The sequence below is a fragment of the Protopterus annectens genome, chromosome 12.part0 (assembly GCF_019279795.1).
Source record: "Protopterus annectens isolate FY-2018-M chromosome 12.part0, PAN1.0, whole genome shotgun sequence".
Classification (NCBI taxonomy): domain Eukaryota; kingdom Metazoa; phylum Chordata; order Ceratodontiformes; family Protopteridae; genus Protopterus; species Protopterus annectens.
Genome location: NC_056746.1, coordinates 746,107,472 through 746,127,471, shown reverse-complemented (window position 1 = coordinate 746,127,471; position 20,000 = coordinate 746,107,472). Strand labels below are relative to the sequence as shown.

At 41.0% G+C, this 20,000-nt stretch overlaps 1 protein-coding gene across 1 annotated transcript in view; it reads right to left on the bottom strand.

The window, feature by feature from the left end:
- The window catches only part of XPO6 (exportin 6), a gene marked incomplete in the record, with an annotated part of 1,798,279 nt that overhangs the window by 1,169,852 nt on the left and 608,427 nt on the right, over positions 1-20,000 (bottom strand). Inside the window, 2 exon segments of the mRNA XM_044089811.1 lie at positions 15,032-15,158; positions 18,659-19,112. Coding sequence (XP_043945746.1) covers positions 15,032-15,158; positions 18,659-19,112 — 581 coding nt within the window.

The window sequence follows — 20,000 nt, the reverse complement described above, 5'->3', positions numbered from 1 at the left end:
AGGGCAAGCAGCAGATGTTAGTTCTTGTGGGGAGGAAGAAAATCAGCCTGCAGCAGGGTTAATACTTCCTGGAGGAAGGTGTGTGTTACATGCAACACTGTGGGCCACAGATTTGTGCCTAAATTTTGCCAAGCTATGTTTGCATGGCAGCCTTCATGAACCACCATGATTAATAATATGCATGCCCACTGGGGAAGTAGTAAGCTGCCACATCAACTTCTAGGAAAGGCTTTAGCCCCAAAAAAAGGAAATTCTGTTTTGGCTGCCTGGATGACTGCTGGAATAGACTGCCCATACATGTCAAGCACAGCACCTCCTTGGCCCTCTTCAAAAGGAACCCTGATTGGATGGGAGATGGGAAATTCACCCCAGGGCTCACGTCAGTCGCCCTGCTAGACAGGGGTCCAGGGAAGTAAATATTGTGGAAAGAAATATCCAGGAAATTGTTATGGCTAGGCTTGTATAAACCCTAGGGCTGAAAGCCTAGTACCAACCTATGAACCATAAACTCTAGCACTAATGAAAGGAAACTACTGGGTAGTAATGGCAGTTACTAGATGGTCAAGCAATCACAGGATACAAAAAAAATACAGGAAAAACTCAGAGGTAATGAAAGATCAGAAATAATAATGATGAAAAGGATGAAGAGGGCTAATCTTATTTTTTGAAAGTGTACATAATCAGGCACCTGCTGCACATTAAATTAAGGTTATTGTTTTGAACAGAATATTTTTTACTGTTTTGAATGTGCTTAATATTTTCTTTTTGTTTCTCTAACAATAGTGACAGAAGAGGAGAAAAACGATGGTTAAATTGTGGTAGCAAAGGTTTAGAGACCGTGGAGGATGATTACACTGGCATGCATTTATATTCCACCTAAATCTACTGTTAGGGAGTTTAGGAGAATTTGGGGAGAAATATTAATCTTTCAGCCGGGAATAAGGGAGAGTATTGAAATGTGATTTGCAAGACAGGATGCATTGGGGGACCTAAAAGGGAAAATTGAACAAAAGGTAGATTTCTAAAAAAATGTGATACTTGATAAGGGGAGATGTGAATTCAGTAGCAGGGACTTTAATACAATGCAATTATTTCCTAGGCCATAATGCAGCCAGACTGGATAGAAATTATAGGAGTACATGTACTTAATTAAAAGCTCTGACACCCATCCAATAGCTATATTAGATCACGTCAACGTTAACAGTTTAAATGGAAAACAAACCTTACTTTGCAATAGATATCGAGGGGGATAAAATAAAAATGAATTTTAAAAGTATGGTAACATAAGACAGAAAACATAGGGAAAGTACAAGGAATTATTTAGAGGGGTTGACAAAGGTTTTAAGTAAATCATAAGGGGAATTTTACAGAAAAGGAAAGTGCAGTTGTATGCATTGCACTTGCCCATAACAGTAGATGTTAGAATTCCTCACTGCCACATTAGCCTTTAGGCTATATGGGTTGCGTCTTACCCAAAACACAGCAACCATTCATCCTCCAAATAGCTCTGGATCCCCTCTAACGCTTCCACTCTTGACTGCTGACTGGTCAGCCCTAAGGATGGGCAATCAGAGTGGAAAATTTTCAGGTCCATCTTGCCCAATAGTTAAGAGGTAGTACACTCATCCTGAACTAAAAAAATAACCCTATATGCCACTGAGGGGATAGTGGGTGGGTGCGGCTACTACAGTAGTGAAGAATTTGAAAATCTACTGTTACAGTGTAACACTGAACAATAAAATGAAACTGGCCTTGAAGGCATTGGCAAAGGTACCAGGAAAAAGCAGTAAAGTTTTATTTGCAGTCATACTGTTTTGACTCTGGGTTTTTTTCACCCAATTTAATGTTACAGGTAAGTGCAACTTAGACAATTGTACTATGTTATTCTCACTGCTGCTGTAGTTTTTAGGCTATATGGGTTGATTACCAAAAGTCTATCCAACCTGGATAAAGAAAGGACAGGAATCAGAACCCCAAGAATTATGGTTCTAGCAAAGCCAGTCCTGGAGCTAGACATACAGCTATGTACAGAGGATCATGCAGCTGTCTCCATTCAAAGAAGACAATGTCTGTGAACAGTGCTTATTAATACTATCTGAAAAGTACAGTTGTGTACACTTACCATAAATGTAGATGTTACAGTGTATTCACTGTTGCAGTCATTACATTTGGGTAATCTGCAGGCAGGCTGCACTCAGTCAGCCTGATTAACAAAGTCTTGGGTCCTGTGTCGGTTGCTGTCCTTTCTTCCATGACATCAGGTCGTCAGGGGTATAAAACTTGCAGCAGACGCCATTACATCAGTTTTTTTGCCCCAGATGTCAGGTGCCCCACCAAATGGGGAGCAAATAAAATTAAAAAACACAAAAAACGTACCTCCAATCCCAAAAGCAAATACATCAGAAGGGCTTTTAAGCATAGTGAAAGGAAGTAGAGATAAAGCCAAAGAAAAATAGGGGGCTGGAGGGAGGGTAACCAGGACTGCAACAGTGAATATACTTGAACATCTACATTTATGGTAAGTGTACACAACTGGACTATGTTCTTTGTGTTTCACTGTTGCAGTAATTACATTTGGGTAGATTCCCAAAGCAATGCTTGGGTGGATGGAATTATACAGCATTAGTACCAGCTATTAGGCCCTGCAGGACAGCAGTGGCAAAGCCAGCTCTGGATTTAGAGAGGTAAATGGTAATGTTTGGTGTGAACGCATGAACCGAGCTCCAGGTAGCAGCTTCTAGAATGTCCCTGGTAGGAACACCTCTGAGAAAGGCTGCAGAAGTAGATGCAGCCCTGGTGGAATGTGATCTCATCCCCTGGGGGATAGTTTTTCCATGGTGCATATAGCAGAAAAGAAAACAATGGCTTATCCATTTGGAAATGGTTTGCTTTGAAATAGCCTTTCCCTCTGCCCCTGCAGTAAATGCCACCAGCAGTTCAGATTTTCTTTGAGATTTTGTTCTGCTTAAGTAAAATCTAAAGTTATCTGTGTACATCCAATGAACGCAGAATCCGCTCCCCCTTGTTCTGTGGATTGGGAAAGAAGGTTGGCAAATGAATGGTCTGATTGAGAGCCACACTGGATACCACCTTAGGCATGAAGGATAGATTGGTCCAGAGAGATGCCCTGTCCGCATGAAAACTGATGAAAGGCTCCACTGCCATAAGAGCCTGTAATTCTGAAATCCTTCTAGCTGAGGTGACTGCTAAAAGGAAAGCTGTTTTCCAGGAGAGAAATTTTAAGTCTGCAGTTGCAGTTGACTCTAAAGGAAGAGTGAGCTTTTCCAATCCAAAATTGAGGTCCCAGGCAGGGGTTGGAGCTCTCCTGGATGATCTTAAGTTTTTGGCCCCTCTGAGATACTGTTTCAGCAAAGGATGACAGAAGAGAGGAGGTTCTGTGTTGTAATGAGCTGAAATGGGTGAGGCATGGATTGTTATGGAAGAAAAATACAGGCCCTTGTGAAGCATCTCAGTTAAGTATTGTAAAATCTGAGGAATGTTGGGCACTGCTGTGCTTATACCTTGAGACTGATTCCCTGCACAGAATCTTTTCCATTTGTCAGCATAAAATTTTCTAGTACTACGTCTTCTCGCCTCCAAAATGACATCCATCACAGGTTTGCTGAGGGATGCTAAGGGTGAATTTAGGTGATTAGCCACGCTGCAAGATTCAAAGCTTGGAGCAGAGTGTGCAGAATTTGGTTGATCTACTGAGACGGTAAGTAAGGTGTCTGAGGCAGATGCCACGGTGGAAGGTGTGACATTGCGCAGGAGTGGGTACCAGTGTTGGCGAGGCCAGTCTGGAGCAATCAAAATCATTTTTGGTTTGTCCTGTTTGACTTTTAGTAGAAGTTTGGAGAGCAGAGGCAAAGGAGGAAAGGCATAGACTGATAGGTTTTTCCAGCTAAAGGATAGAGTATCCACTTTCCAGGCTTTTTTTGTGATGAGTTCTTGTGCATAACTTGTCCAACTGATAGATCGCTTTGCCTCACCCCAGAACTATGTCTGGGCTGCCCCATTTGCATGTCAACATGTTGAAAATCCGTGGTTCGTTTCAATTCGTGTGGGTCTGAGATTTCTGCTTAGTTCATCGGCCAGAGTATTCAGCTTTCCTGGCAGAAATTGAGCTTGTAGTTGTACTTGACAGGTAAAGACAGTGTTCCACAATGCCATGTCTAGTCTGCAAAGGGGGTAGGAGTGTGTACCCCCCCCTGCTTGTTTATGTACCACATAACCATGGTGTTGTCTATCATTAATTGTCCTGGAAGAAGATAGTCCTTGAAGGCTGTCAGAACATTCTGTACAGCTAGCATTTCTTTTTGACTGATATAAAGGTGCATTTTATTTGGGCTCCATTTGCCCTGAATGCACTTCCCTGCCAGATGCGCCCCTCAAGCATAGTCTGATGTGTCTGTAGTTAGGGTTTGGGCGGCGTGATTGGCAGTCCCTTGTTTTGGTGGCAGGCCTCTGCCCACCATAGGAACTCTAGTCGCAGGCAAGGTAGGATAGGAATCATTGTTTCCAGACAGTGACAATGCTGACTCCATAGACTTTTTAAGTACCATTGAAGTTTCCTCATATGCACTCTTGCATATGGAAGTAGAAGAATACAAGAGGCCATGAACCCCATGGCTTGCAGTATTTGCCTTGCAGAAAGCAGGGTTTTTGTGGCCACCTGTTTGAAGTCAACAAATGAATTTGCTTCTGTGGCGCAAGGAAACCCATCTGAGCAGTTGTACTCAAGCTTGCACCCAGGAATGCCATTTTTTGAGAGGGTACCAGTTGTGATTTCTTTTCGTTTATAGTGTACTCTAGACAAGTTAGAACCCTTTTTACAAACGCCAGATGGTTTAGAAGAGTGTCCTTGTTTCCTGTCTGAATTAGACAATTGTCCAGGTAGGGATATATTTGAATATTTCTTTGTCTGCAAAATGCAATTACTGGAGCAAGGCACTTTGTAAAGAACCTGGGCGCAGTAGATAAGCCAAAGGGCAGTGCAGAGAACTGGTAATGCAAGTAGCCTGCTTTGAAGCGGAGGTATCTTCTGCAAGACTCCCTAATTGGGATATGCAGGTAAGCCTCTTAAATCTAGAGTTGCCAACCAGGCATCTTTGCCTAGCATAGGAAGTAACTGGTTAAAAGTCAGCATCTTGAATTTTGGAATGTCTAGGAAGGTGTTTAGAGTAGAAAAGTCCAGGACTGGATGCCATGATTTGTCTTTTCTGGGTACCAGGAAAAGTCTTTAATAGAAACATTGTCCCTTTTCCTCTTTGGTACTGGTTGAATAGCTCCCATAGTCATGAGGGAAAGTACTTGTTTCTGGGCCTCTGCCCACTGATTTGGGGGCAGGTCTGGCCATCCATTTGGAATTGGCAACGTGCGGAAATGAAATCTGTATCCTTGGGATACTATATTTAAAACCCAATTGTCCTGGGTTATAAGTTGCCAGTTTTTTGCATGAAGAGCCAGTTTTCCCCCAAAGGGACAGCTAAAAGGTAAGTGATTGGTAAGTGTAAAGGGAAGTCAATGAGACTTGTTTCCAGATTTGGAAGAGGAGGTACCCCATTGTTTTGTTCTGAAAGTCCCTTGCGACTGAAACCTGGAGTCTTTGGAATGTCTGTGTTTGGCTTGATTGGCTCTGGAAGAGAACTGGAAAGGACCAGTTCTTAGCAGGCCAGTGCCTACTAAATCTTGGAGGTTGCACCTTAAGAAATCTTTCACAGTTTGCATAGATTTAGCTTTATCTTGCATCTTTTTTAAAACTTCTTCAGCCTTATTACCAACGAGACGGTCCTGTTGTAAAGGAGCATCCAACAATTTTACTTTAACATGATCAGGCAGATTTTTTCTGAGCCAAGCATGCCTTCTTAGCACAGATCCAGTTACAGCAGCCCTGCAAGAGGCCTCCAAAGAATCAAAACCACATTGCAAAGTATGTTTTCCAACTTGTTCAGCTGACTGCAATAAATCCTGTAAATCTTGGTTTTCCACACAGTCAGAAATTATCATTTTCTGTTTAAGCAGTCCCAAGATATGCTGTTGATATTTAAGCATATGAAATTGACAGTTTAAAGCTCTGATTACCAAGGTTGCAGAAGTGTAAACCTTCTTACCCCATCTATCCAGCGCCCTGGAATCTCTATCAGAAGGGGTAGAATTTTTAGCAGTAGAGGCCATAATGCCTTTGGGACACTGAGAAATGGTTTCAGGATCAACAATAGGATTTTTGAACAGGAATTTGTGGGAGTCAGGAACCCTGTAATATCTGTCTGGCTTACAAGGAGCAGGAGGCAGAGAGTCAGGAGCCATACTAGATTCTGAGAAAACATCAACAATGTCTAGAACAGGAGGTATAGCCAAAGGCCTATGCTGAGGAAGAAGAAGAAAATCCCTAAGTCTCTCTTTAGATTCCCTAAAGGTATGTAAAGTTTCCCCAAAAGAAAAATCCTGGGGGGGGGGAGCAGAAGGAATGGAATCTTCTGAATCAGAGTCCTCATAAGTAGGTACAGACAAATCCTGTTCATTAGAAAAGTCAGAAGAAATAAAATCCTGGTCAGAAGCTTCATAATCAATGTCTTGCCTAGGACTCTTAGGAGGGGGTTGGCTACCCCTGATCAGAGTAATTAAATGTTCAGCCATTTTGATCATTTGTTTTTTAGGCATAGAGGCCTGCACATGTGGCCCAGGCGTCAGCTGTTTAGACACAGATTTAGATTTTGGCCTTAGTTTTGAAGATGGCATCGGTCTAATATATAAATCTGTAGGCCTGAAAACACCCTCAGAAGCCAGTGCCTGCACAGCAGCTCCAGACCCATCCAAGGTAGAGACATCTGCAGGTTCCATAATTGAAACATCTCGCAGCATACCGGACTCTGAATGGGTCTCAGAGGCCTGCGAATCAGAAGTAGCAGGCATCAGCGGCTGAGAAAGCACCTCTAGTACTGGCGAAGTGGCAAATGGCTTAGGAGAAGTAGTCAGCTTTGGACCTCAAAGGCCTTTTTTTGTGTGTTTTTTAGGTATTCCGGTAGTCTGATTGCTAACCAACGACATTTCTGGATAATTAAAGTGTGAGCCAAAATATTTAGAGACAAAAATATACCGTTGTTTAATAGTGTGTTGATTAAATTTAGCACAAAACTGACAGCAAGGTAGCAGGGTCTAGGCAAGGAATACAGTACAAATGAAAATCCTTATGAGGTATTTGCTTCCCACAAGAAATGCAATTAACTTACTGACATCGGTAAGGAGCAAGAAAGTTTCCCCAAAGGGGTACTTATCTTTTTAGTAGAAGACTTCGGTTCTGAAACTCAAAAACAAAAATTTCAGGAGTCGGCTGACCGGCACTTGCGAACTGTTTCTGCTTCGGGCACTGTGCAGCAAGAAAGACTGATGTAATGGCATCAACTGCATGTTTTATACACCTAACGACCTGACGTCATGGAAGAAGGGACAGCAACCAACGCAGGACCCAAGAATTTGTTAATCAGGCTGACTGAGGGCAACCTGCCAGCAGACTACCCAAATGTAATAACTGCAACAGTGAAACACGAAGAACACCTGGTTTACCATGGTGTGTTTAACAAAAGGTAACAGAGAAGGGTAACCAACTGGAAATAGTCTGGCTCACACTGACCTTTCTTCATCCTAACAAAGAAATAAAAAATTGATTGGCTTTTCTAAAGGACTTGGTAATATCAAGTTGGTACCCTAGTTGCATAAGCATGCCCATATGATATCCTCCCCATGCATCTAAGGATTAGAATAGGGCACAGGGAAACTGACAGCCTGATTCAGAGAGACTCAGGAATAACTTTGGCCATTAACAAAGGATTTTTCTTTCAAATACCCTATCCCAAGCAAATTCCATATGGGGCTTACCCACCAAGAGAGCTTGCAACTCAGATACAGACTTTGCAGATGTCAGAGCAAACACAGTATTACATGTAAAGAATGATAAATGCCCTGTTATGCAGGTTCAAGCAGAAATGTGGTCTTTTTCAGAAGCCTGTGTTAACTGCCCATGGCCAGTTCCATAACAGTGATAAATACTGTCTGGACCAAAAGGGGTCACCTCCAAACATTCTTTGGAGTGTCATTATGAATTTTCAAAATTACCCTGAATATCAGTGTAAAGGGTGGAATGCATAATTTTTTCATTCCTTTCTTGGGAATATTTCTTTTTATCTATTGTCTGTTTTGAACGGATGCCAACAATTCTTTTGTGGTGTTCCACAGAACTGGATCGGTACCTGGAAGGCCCCTTATTTAAACTGTATTCAAGAGGGTCTGACCTGGTTATGTTCAGTTTTTCTGTCACTACGTAGTACTCAGAGCAATATCCTAAGGGGTTATGATATGCTGAGCAGCTAACTCCCATTGATTATAATCAGCCTGTACTTGTGTCCCCTAACATGATATATCACATCACTCTGGTGTTGCAAATCATACTGAAAATCCCAAAGGCCTTGCACCTTAACCCTCACAGGAAATGCCCTCCAAGGAAATTCTCAGGTGACTGTAGTTACAGATGGATTTGGGGTGTAAAAGAAAAAAGGGGAGACATTGTTAATATTTGTAGTCTCCATCACTGTAGCGCCCTTTATATGAATCCCAAGTTAGAAATTTCAAAATCTAAAGGAAGAACATGTTGGGTCCGTGTATCCTTCTAGATACCATAGAATATCTCATGTACAACCTAAGAAAAAAGCAAGCATGAGAAACAGATGCCATGAACTCCAGAATCCTTAGAAGTCTCAGTCTGAAGTATGAGACTGATTTGAGAAGCACATGAAGGTTTCCAGACAAACTCAACCATCCTGAAATGGTCAAGGAGGATTTCTGAATGTTTATCTTCAATCTCAGATTGGTCAGAGTTGAAACCCATATTAAGGTCCAGACATCTGGGAGAAAACTCTGCAAAGACAAGTCCTTTCCTCTGCAAAGGAAGAACAAATTCTGATTGGTTCAAGGGAGGGGAGAAAGAACCCTCCCCCAAAAGAGGCTTTTTTGTATCCCTCCAGAACGACTGTTACCACCCAACAGTCTGTCAATCCGTTACAAAAAAGGAAATGAACAGAGCCAGTTGAGACAGGTTTTGGGAGATTAAGGCAGGAATTTAGGGGTATATATGCAGTCCTTTTATTGGAAAGGTTCACTTGCTGCTGTCTCCAATGAATCTTAGGCATGAAAAGATTAGAGAGATTTGAAGGGGGGGCTGAAAAATCTTAGCAACTCTCTAAACTGGTTTCCCTTTTTCATGAAAATGTTGGTGACCAGAGTAGTAGATGGGATCAATAAAGTCTTTTCCTCTAAAACAAAGTTATTTACGTACTATAACAATACAGCCGTGCTGTCCTATTTTCATCTGGTTCAACGTTTGGGACTCTAAGCAGACTCAAATCTGGCCTAAGCAACTTCGAACCCTGGGATCCAGGGCTTTGACTGCTCCTCTACCCTAAATTCCCTCTCAACTGTCACAAAACCGCAGACTGAGTTTGCCCTGTTTAACAAAAATATACACAACAGGAAATATGGCAGGAATCCAGAGCTTTTTTATTAGATAAAAAGGGCAAGCCATGTCTGATAGTACATGACTAACTTGCTGAAGTTAGGGATAAGCAGACATGTAGATTCTCCAAGGAGCTGACGTTGGTAATTTGGAAGGGGGATGGAGGAAGGGATGTTGAACCAGACAAAAATGGACCTACAGGTATGGTAAGTACATCAGTTTTGTATCAGACATTGTTCATTATTGTCTGATTCAGACTCTGGGACAATCCGTAGCTACAATATTTCCTGCATGGACTTGTGGAAGAATGTTCCTGAGAATATCAGAGCCAAAGGAGGAACAAGCTCTAAACTGTACATCCAGTTTATCGCGAGACAGCAAATTACACACTGTAGACCAAGTTGCAGCTGCACAAATGTCAATCGGAAACTGATGTTGAAAGCTGCAGAAGTTGACACTGCCTTTTTTTTTTTTTTTTTTTTTTTTTTTTTTTGAGAGGTTTAGATCCCACTTTTTGATAAAGGATATACAGCTTGACAGCCATCTTGAAAGACTGATATTTGAAATTCCTTGTCCCTTGAGTTACAGAATGCAATGCATAATTAGTCTGACTTCCTAAAGCTCTTAGTTCTTCTATGCAAACAGAATTCACATTGTCTAAGAAAGTCAAGTAGATGTAATGCATATTCTCTACCATTACAGTATTTTGAAAAGAATACAGGCAAACTGATTGTCTATATGTAGACCTGAATGCCACCTTGGGAATGAAACAGATCTGGTTTGAGGAAAGCCCTATTATGAAATACTAAATAGGTCTACATGAGAAATTCTGAACTTGGAATTAAGCATGCTATAAGGGATGTGTTGTCTAGAAAGTACAATTGTGTGAAATCTTACCATAAAAGTAGACATCCTTTCCTTCACTGTTGCAGCATACAAAAGCCTACTGTTGCTTTAAGGAATTCTGTACATCACACTTATGCTCCTCGCATAGCGTAGGGGGCATAAAGGTGACGTCCAGATGTACCATCCTCAGAAATGACAGCCCTATTAGGAACACCAGTCCAAGAAAGCCAATAGGTAACCAAGTACATCCATGAGGGAAATGGACTGGGGGAGGATGGAGGGAGTGAATACTGCAGAGAAGGAAAGGACATCTGTTATGGTAAGATTTTGCACAACTGTACTATGTCCTTCCATTCATGTGTTGCAGTACTCAACCTCTGGCGAGGGCCAAAGATCAAGAAGAAACGATCCCAGTTTAAAAAAAAAAAAAAAAACAGCAGAACTCTCTAGGAACCCATAAAGGAAGACACTAACAATACCACCTCTAGCTCTGGAGATTCCATCCAACTTGTCCTGCTTGGTAAAAGTATGCACTGAAGTCCAGGCAGTGAACTTCAAGAATAAAGTTAGTATTCAACCCCTAGAAAAAAAGCACCAGAAGAATGGGCCTTTACAGAAGGAAGGCTGTTACCATGAAAAGTATAACCAAAAAAAATGGCATGTGAAATACAATAGTTTGCTTGGATACAACCAAACAAATCTATGGATCTAGGATTACAGGAAACTGATAAGATTTTCTAATAGTCTTATTCAAATAAAATCTGAGTTTTCTGTGCACATCTAAAGTACACAAAACTCTCACTGACAGATTGCAGTGAGAGGAACAAAGTAGGTAAATGAATGGACTGATTAAGTGACAAATCATTAACCATCTTAGTTCACAAAAAGAGGATTAGTATGCAAGGACACCCCGTTCTTATGGAACAGCAAAGAAGGACAAGGCATAAATAAGGGCTTGAAGTTCAGACACCTATCTGGCAAAAGTAAAGTCCAACAAAAGAACAGTCTTCCAAGAGTAATGTTGCAAGGAAGCTGAAGCAGCAGGCTCAAAAAGAATCAGAGTCAAATTCTCCAAAACAAAATTAACACCCCAAGGAGGAGGGAACAGGCTTCCTGGGAAGCCTAATATGAAGGACACCTATAAGAAATTGTTTATCTTCAAATCTAGAAGCTAGAGGAGGAGATAAAGGCAGACAAGAAGAGAGAGCTGATAAGTGGGTCTTGCCAGAAGAGCGGCCATACCAACATTGGACAAATCACACAAAGAATCAAAGGAACATCCACAGTCAGTGGATCGAGGTTATGAGAGAGATCAAAAAAGAAAACCTCTACCATTTGGAAAAGTGGGATTTTCTAGTATTAAGTTTCCTGATCACCTGCAGGACCCAAAGCACGTCCTCAGAAAAAAGGTGTTTATGTGGAATCAAAATCCCCAGGAGGGTAGTGAGAGTGAGCCGAAGGGATGGGGGGTTGTCTGGGCTTAGCAGTTGAGAGTCACAGTGGAAGTGTTCTGGTTTGGTTAGACAGGCTCCGAAAGATGGTGGTCGAAGGGGTGGAAGGAAACCTGGGAGTTGAGCTTTTCTTAGGTTGCCTACATCGTTTTGGCTGAGATGGGCAGGAGGACTGCCTCCTGACAAAAGCTCTATGTGGTTAGTTTCTGTGATATCTGGGGATAGGAGACACCGGCAATTGCTTTAGGTTCTGAAGTTCTTTTCTCACTTCTTGAAGGAATTTAAGAAGTTCTGCTGAAGCCTGTCCAAATAGGGCTTTATTGTCCAGTGGGGCATCAAGCAGTTTAGTTTACACATCCATAAGAAGTGGCTGAGGTCTCACCCAGGAATATCGCCTCAGCACTGAACCTGATGCAGCAGATTTTGAAGAGGCTTCCACAGCATCATAACTGTATTTGGAGTGCCTAGTCACTTGAGATGCTGTGGAAAGGTAAGGTTGTTAAGTTGGGTTTTTATAGATAAATCAGGAACCTCAGAGGAGGGTAGAAGCCTTGGAAATAGTGTCCAGGACATACCTAGCCATGTGTGTATGGTAGTTGAGAGCTCTTCTAGCCAGAGTAGAGGAGGTCTACTCTTTCTTCCCTAGTCTGTCCATAAACATGCTGCTTTTATCAGTAGAGTAGAGAGCAGCAGAAAGTAACTGGCTGGATGTTTTATCAGACACCAATAACTGCTGGGTCTGATGGTGGGTTTTTAAATAGGAATTGGGTGCCCAGAGGGACCTTGTAAAAATGGTCAGGACGTTTAGGGGCTGGGGATTGTGAATCTAGGGCCTGTGAAGCAGCCAAGAAGGTATCTTGGAACGCAGGTAGCAAAGGGGGCACAGCAGAGGGAGATGGTTGCTCCATTTGCAGCAGGTAGGTCAAATTACCTTTTCTTAGTGTCAGAGACCTCTGAGGCCTGCCACTTAAAATGTTCCTTCATGAGGGAAATGGTATCTTCAAAGGTGAATTCTTCACCAGGAGACTCGGTCGTGATGGGATCCTCTTCCTCTGGGGTACTAAAATTCTTGGGAGAGTCTATTTGTGATCCATAGGTTAGTGATTCCTCAGAAGAGTAGTCTTCCTCTGACACCTCTTAAAGGAGGTCCTGAAGTGGTAGCAGCTGGTGGTTGTTGTCTGTAAGGCCTGGAATGCCTTAAAAAGACTGAGAAAACCTCCCATCCAGGAACAGGTTGAGGCTCAGGATGTTTTAGTTTTTGTTTTCTCTTCATAGGGCAGACGGCTGAGAATAAGTAGAAGCAGACGTGTGGATGGTAGTATAAGAGTAGGGCATTCCGACTGTATGAGCCATGGTTCCCCTCTGCCATCAGGATCTGATGGCTGATTAACCTCAGCGGACGTACCGAAAGTTTCTGCCATCCCAGGAGGTACCCGGGGTCTGGTTGGGAAACTGAGGTCTGAAAAGATAACGAGCTTTCACCAGCTTCAAAAATCTCTCTGGACGTCTGAGGTGCAGCATGGGAATCCGGCCTGATTTTCTTGGTCTTCTTTCCACCCACCATACTGACTTGTGAGATGTTGGAGCCTTTGATTTTCCAAGTATAGCTTTAATGCGGCCAGACTGCTGCGAAGAGTTTCAGGTATAAAGGATTTGCAAATGGGGCAGGACATATGGTAGTGGGCCTCGCCTAAACAGAATATGTACGTTTTGTGCGTGTCCTTGTGAGGAAATGGTCTCCCACAAGCACACTTCCCTTTTCTAGTGGACATGTACGTCTTAGCAATTAACAAGACAAAGAAAACCCAACAGGGTACTTATCTGTAGTGGTTGACTGTAGCGGTCTGAGAACTAGCAATCTGCTTCCCAAACTGGCGAACTGGAGTCAGATGTTCACGGTGGCAAAAAAAGTCTGAAGAGGGTATGTGCAGATGTCACTTATACCCTACGTCAGTTTATGGCTTTGACAGAGGACATCACACGGACCCTCCTGAACCAAAGACTTTGGTATACTGGCTGAATGTTGGCACTGCAGGCAGCAATCTCCCCACTGTAATGAATACTGCAACGTGGAAGAAGAGGACATGTAAGGTTATAGTAAGTTCTTACACAACTACTCTTTACTACAGAAACAGGAATTCTCAATACTGGCTGCATGTGATGTCTAATTTTTAAGATGTTCTTTGCATGGATCAAAAAAAAGTGTCGAACGGATAGCAAAGCCTTTGAATACAGCTCTTCTCTCATCTAAAAATTCAATGTCTTTTGTTAAAAAAACTGAGACAACCACAAATAGTAAAAATGGAAGGTATTCCCCCAATTGTGTACTTACCTGTCCAACTCTGTTGAACTAGGTGACAAGTTGATCCCTCAAAGCAACAGCAAAAGCAACAAGTTTCAAAAGTTTGGCACCCTAACCATTGGCTTTATGCCACTCACCTTGAGCTGTACAGGGATTAAGGAGTGTAGAAAGTGCTCTAAGACATTGGAAGCTGGACAGTCCAACCCTTGTCATGATATAGCCACTGAAGCAGTGATCTAATGATTATCAGCATCCTGAGGTCCCTAATGGGCAGACAGCTTCCTGGCTTAGAGGGGGAAGGGTACTATGGTCTGAAAGTTGGACTGTGTTAGATACTGGGGTCTTTTGTGGCTAAAGTTCCAGTAGTACAGACATTATCAATGGTTCATGCAAACAACATCTAAAAAATTAGACATCACATGCACCCAGTAATGAGACTTCCTGTTTCTATAGTAACTAAAACAAACACCTGCTCCTGAGATAGAAGCGGCATGTAAAATATTTCAAGAAAACAAACAGCACAAAAGAAAAGGGCAAGCAGTACCCAGCAGTCAAATTGGCAAACTCCCTTTCAGAATGATGCAATTTTTAAAGGAAGACAAAGGAGAACCAATGAATTAGATTAACTTGCATGCATAAAATGTGCATGATGTCCAAAGTTAGTACACATGTGTGGTTGGAGCCTAAAAGACTACAAGTTCCCCAATCCCAACGCATGACTGCTGCAAAATTATGGGTAAATAAGGCTACAGCAGAAATCCAAAATCTGAGTCATTTCACTCAGAGTAAGTTGCTTTATGAGCAATGGTTGATTCAATGCAATAAGTGACAGTCTTCCACTTACAGTAGCGTGAAGATTTATTAAGATTAACACTCCCATTGCAGAATCCCAAGTACTAACACGTGTCAAAGAATAAGTTATACCTGGTGAAATGTGTACTTAAACAGCAGCCCCAGAAGTTCAACCACAGGAAACTGAGAGTTAGACTCAATCCTTCGAAGATGGATGCTCACAAAGAGACGCAGGAAGTCTGTAAATTTCTCTATGTAGCTATGAGGAGAGACATCAAAAAGGGTAGTAAGTTATGAAAACATGAAAATAAACAATTATACACTAAATAGTATTCTAAAATATGAATTTACTGTGGGCCCTCATCAGAAGGGTCTTAGGGCATCAGCCATGATAATTATAATATAAAAGCCCTGCAACAATTACCTACAGCTTGGGCAAACCTTCAACTCCATTAATACCTGAAACATAGCAGAAAAAACAATCTAGTAATAAGTAGCATAGAATTTTGCAATACAAAATATGATTTATACCAGGGCAATAGGTAAGCAGAATTCTGAGCACCACTTATTATGGAGAACAAGTGGACCACTCTCTCCAAAGTGCACCGTGAAATCACCTGTCGATAGACTGTGCTTGATTCCTCACGCTGGGCTTCAACAAAACACACTCCTCCTGCACAGCTAGTCAGAACTGTTAGCAGCAAAGGTTCACCAATCCAAAGCACCTACAGTTCCAAGCTAACAGAATACTATACATTTCAATGATCACACTTGCAATGAATCAAACAACTGCCAACAAATGAATAACTAACATGGAAGTGGCTTCCTATTCTGTACAAAGAATCAAGACTCTAAAAAAGCAAGCTATTTAACAAAGAAAAAGTGAAGTTCTTGCGATATTTGGAAAATCTGTGCTGGAAAAAAAATTTATGATGGCACCTGAGATACTGTTATCACCTTACCTGGATGTATATATTGGGGGAATGTCAAGAACATACCTGAACCTGACCAAGTCATGTACATATCACAGAAAAACTTCAGTGGTACAGTGACATAAGCCTGTCAAAATCATTCTGATATGGGTTACCAAGCCTTCCTAAATTTCTTACCAGGAATGAATGTCTTGCAGTGCAAATGATTTAAAACAATGTATACAAAACCTAAACAGAACACATTTGGGTTGTTTCTGTAGTTTTCCTACTTACCTGGCGCACCATTTTTTGGCACACATGTCCATAAAACAGACCACTAATTCTGGATACTACAAGGGTCAATTTAGAACCAAGTGCTGCTTACTTTGAGCAGTATGTGATGGGAAGGAGTTGTTCCCTGATCATTCACATGCCTTAGAAAACCCAGTGGTGTACTGTGCCAGCAAAAAATGAGGCTTCTTTTATCTTCAAACAATTCCTAAATCAGAAATCAATGGAACAGACATGACAGGTTCACTATGGGCATAAAAAGAAGCTATTAATGTTGTCAGCATCTGTAAGACTCATGCAGACATTTAGTTATTCCCCTTAACCAATAATACACTTATTTTCAACATATTACTTTGAAACATTTCACTTCTGAACCAATAATCTAAATAACATAACATACCAATTGGAGCAAAGGCTGGACTTCAGTCAGCAACAAGGTGAAAACAGAATTTAGGCCATTAGAGGTACGGACAAAAGCACAACAGGGTGTGCAAAGAGTTCAAACACTTTCTCACTCATGTGTCCTGGGAAGGTGGTGGGGTATACTATAAATGTCACACATTGACCCTTGCAGAAGTCAGAGAACCATTCCGTATATCACTCCTAAAGTTTACATTAACCCCCCCTCCCCCCAACACATACACACAAATATGCAGACAATGACCACTGATGTTCTGCCAGCAGCATGGATTCAATGCAGGTTGTGGTGAGCCAATGCCACTCTTTGGCTAACATAATATAACAATACAGACCATTCCTCTAAAAAGGTATTAACCAAGCAAAGAGATGCTACTTACCAGGCTGCAGCCAAAAAGGAAGGGTAATATGGGAAACGGAGGTATGAAAAGCTTGCCTACACTTCCAGAAGAATGGTTAGTGTGCTGGGAATGCTTAAAGCCAAATCCACATCATAGTTAAAGTAGCTAAAACAAGTAGTTAATACACTTACCCTTTATGTTATTTGAAATTTCAGAAATTCAGAACAATGCAGTGAGTATTTTTTTTTGTGTTGAACTTTACTATGCCTAGACAAAGTGCAGAACTCCAACGGCATGTCTCAGGTTTACTAGACAGAAAAATGCAGTCACTGCATATACAGAGCTAGAAGAAAATCCACCGCATGCTCACCATTATAATTTGCAGGATAACTGTTCTACTGAAGAGAATCATCTGCAGATGTCAAAATAATCATAAGCACTCTGTAAAAACAGTACGTACATGGAAATTAAAAAGTTGCAGCTATCCTCATGTACTGCCTGCTACTTTGCTCATCCTCATTCAGGCTGCTGCTTCAATTCTTGTACGAGAAATAAGAGCCCCAACCAGCACAGTGATCTGCTATAGCTTTGCCCAGACACTGTGAAACCCTATCAATACAAGCATATCTCACCAGTTTTAGCATAGCAAAGTTTTTAAGGCCTGGTTATGAAGGTTTAGAGAGAAGACAGAAAGGTTGAAGTTTATGCCTTCATCTCTGCCCATACAGTTACTATGCTTACCGCAGTTGTCAACAGCACTGTTTTGGGAAATAAAATGTAAAGCAAAACAAACACATGCATAAAATAAATAAATAAATAAATAAAAAAAATACTGAAATTTGACCCTTTGAGACAGAAGACATACATACTAACATTTAAAATGTTTATATATTACATTGTAAGATAAAACAAATTTAGGAGCATAGTACACAAATGAAACTGAATGGATGTGATCTTCTTTGATAACAGACTCATACTTTACAAAAAATATATAGCAGCACACATCAGCTGTACTACAATCAGACAATTCCCTCAACAGTGCCATATTCATGAGCAGCCAGCTGATGTTTGATTACCCACCAAATATGCTGCCATCTTTGGGACACAACAGCTGTAAACAAAGGACATTGTTTCTAAAATTTGCTGTTAACCTGCTTAGACTGACAGAACAATATCGCCAGCAGTCATTTAATCCCTGGCCAGCTGCTTAATCAACAAAGGTTAAGGTCAGTTGTCATCTACACACTGTGCGCATCAGACACTCAAGTTTTTGTCAGCAAATTAAACAGGACCAAATGTGGAATATGAATAGCAAAAAGGCAAGAACAAGCAGTATTCAAATTTCACCAGTTTCAGTAGAGTTCTAACTCAGTTAGTTGTCGCACTTAAAATATAAAAACACAGACCTTGTTAATTTTTGTGAGTACTGCAGTGGAGGAAAAGGTTAATGGGACAAAGACAGACTGGAAAATTAAACACTACAACTTCTTTACCTTGACCTGTTCTTTTGCTGCTCTGTTACAACTGAATGAGGTACTGGCTTCTGCTTCAGTCAAGATCACCTCACACCTGCAGTCAAACAGCAAGGAATGGGGAAGAGACAGACACTACACACAACACAGATAGCAGCTGTAAGGATTAAACTTACCAAAACATACCTAACCTACCTTTAAAGCCCTGGCCTGCATTTCGCTGCCCTAAAACTTGACGATTAATACAGGTACACCACACAAGTAGCAGCAGTCAGGTAACCGTATTAACCATCAAAACCAGCAGGCACATTGTACCCTTCTCCCTACCTTTCATCAAGCTCTTCCAATCGGCTCTTCACTGTGTGTGTTTTGTTCTCTCTGGTGATTTTCTGCAGGAGATAGAAAGTTTGTTGGAACAGCTGTAGGAGATAATCCTCAAACTCAATAGGGACACAATTCTTGGACATAAGCTCATTAATACAGGACATAGCAAGAATTCCAAGATGGCCCCGCTCTTGTGTCCAAGCAACATTCTGACTGTTACCATTAACAGATGCCATCTTTTTGGCACGTGTGTCACAGCCAAACCGGGCAAAATGGAAAATTGTTGTGAGGAGTGATGGGGTGATACTACTTGAAAGTGGAATCCAGCTGAAAAGGTGAGTCAGGCACTCAAGTGCCAGAGAACAGATGTACTCACTTTCCAAGTCCAAGACTGGCACGGGTTGATTTAAAGGTTTGGCACTAGGTGGTGTCTGTAGCAAGTTGCTTACCAAGTCACCTAAGATGGAAAAATAAAAATGTCAGAATAAAAACAGGTCACAAAACACACACCCTACAGAAGTGCATCAAGACAAGCAAACCAATGATGCAATCTTATACAGAGACATTTAACCTAATTGCTCCAGCAGCAAACACTTGTTATTTAGGTATGAAATCCATAATTAATTCTGTAGCACTACCAATACAGATGACAATGAAAAGCTAAATTTTTCCACTATTATGGAGACATTACAGCAGTCAAGTACAAATTTGTAAAGTTTCAAGCATCATTACAAAGGATCATGCTTAATGAAGAAATGTTCTTAACTGAACCTAGAGAAACGAGTTATAAAAGTAAACAGTCTCAAGCAGTACTGGTTAATAACCTCAATCCTCAGTGCAAGCTCAAAACAGATCTTCAGCTGTGCTGAAATATTTACTTCACTGCAGCAGGACTTGCAGTAAAAATGTCTGCCCTAGAATACAGTCTTTCTGTCCTAGATGTGCATCCATTACAGTCCTCTCAAGTGAACTGCATTCTCACATCACAGCTTTCAAAGCAATCCAGCTTACCAGCATCATGTCAGAACATTTGATAGATAGCTAGATAATGCGCATATATCTATATATATATATATATATATATATATATATATATATATATATATATATATATATATATATATATATATATATATATATATATATATATATATATCTATCTCTCTATCTATATCTCTATATCTATATATCTATATATATATAGATCTATCTATCTCTATTTATCTCTCTATCTATATCTCTATTTATCTCTCTATCTATATCTCTATATCTATCTCTCTCTATCTCTATAGCTATCTCTCTCTATCTCTATAGCTATCTCTCTCTATCTCTATAGCTATCTCTC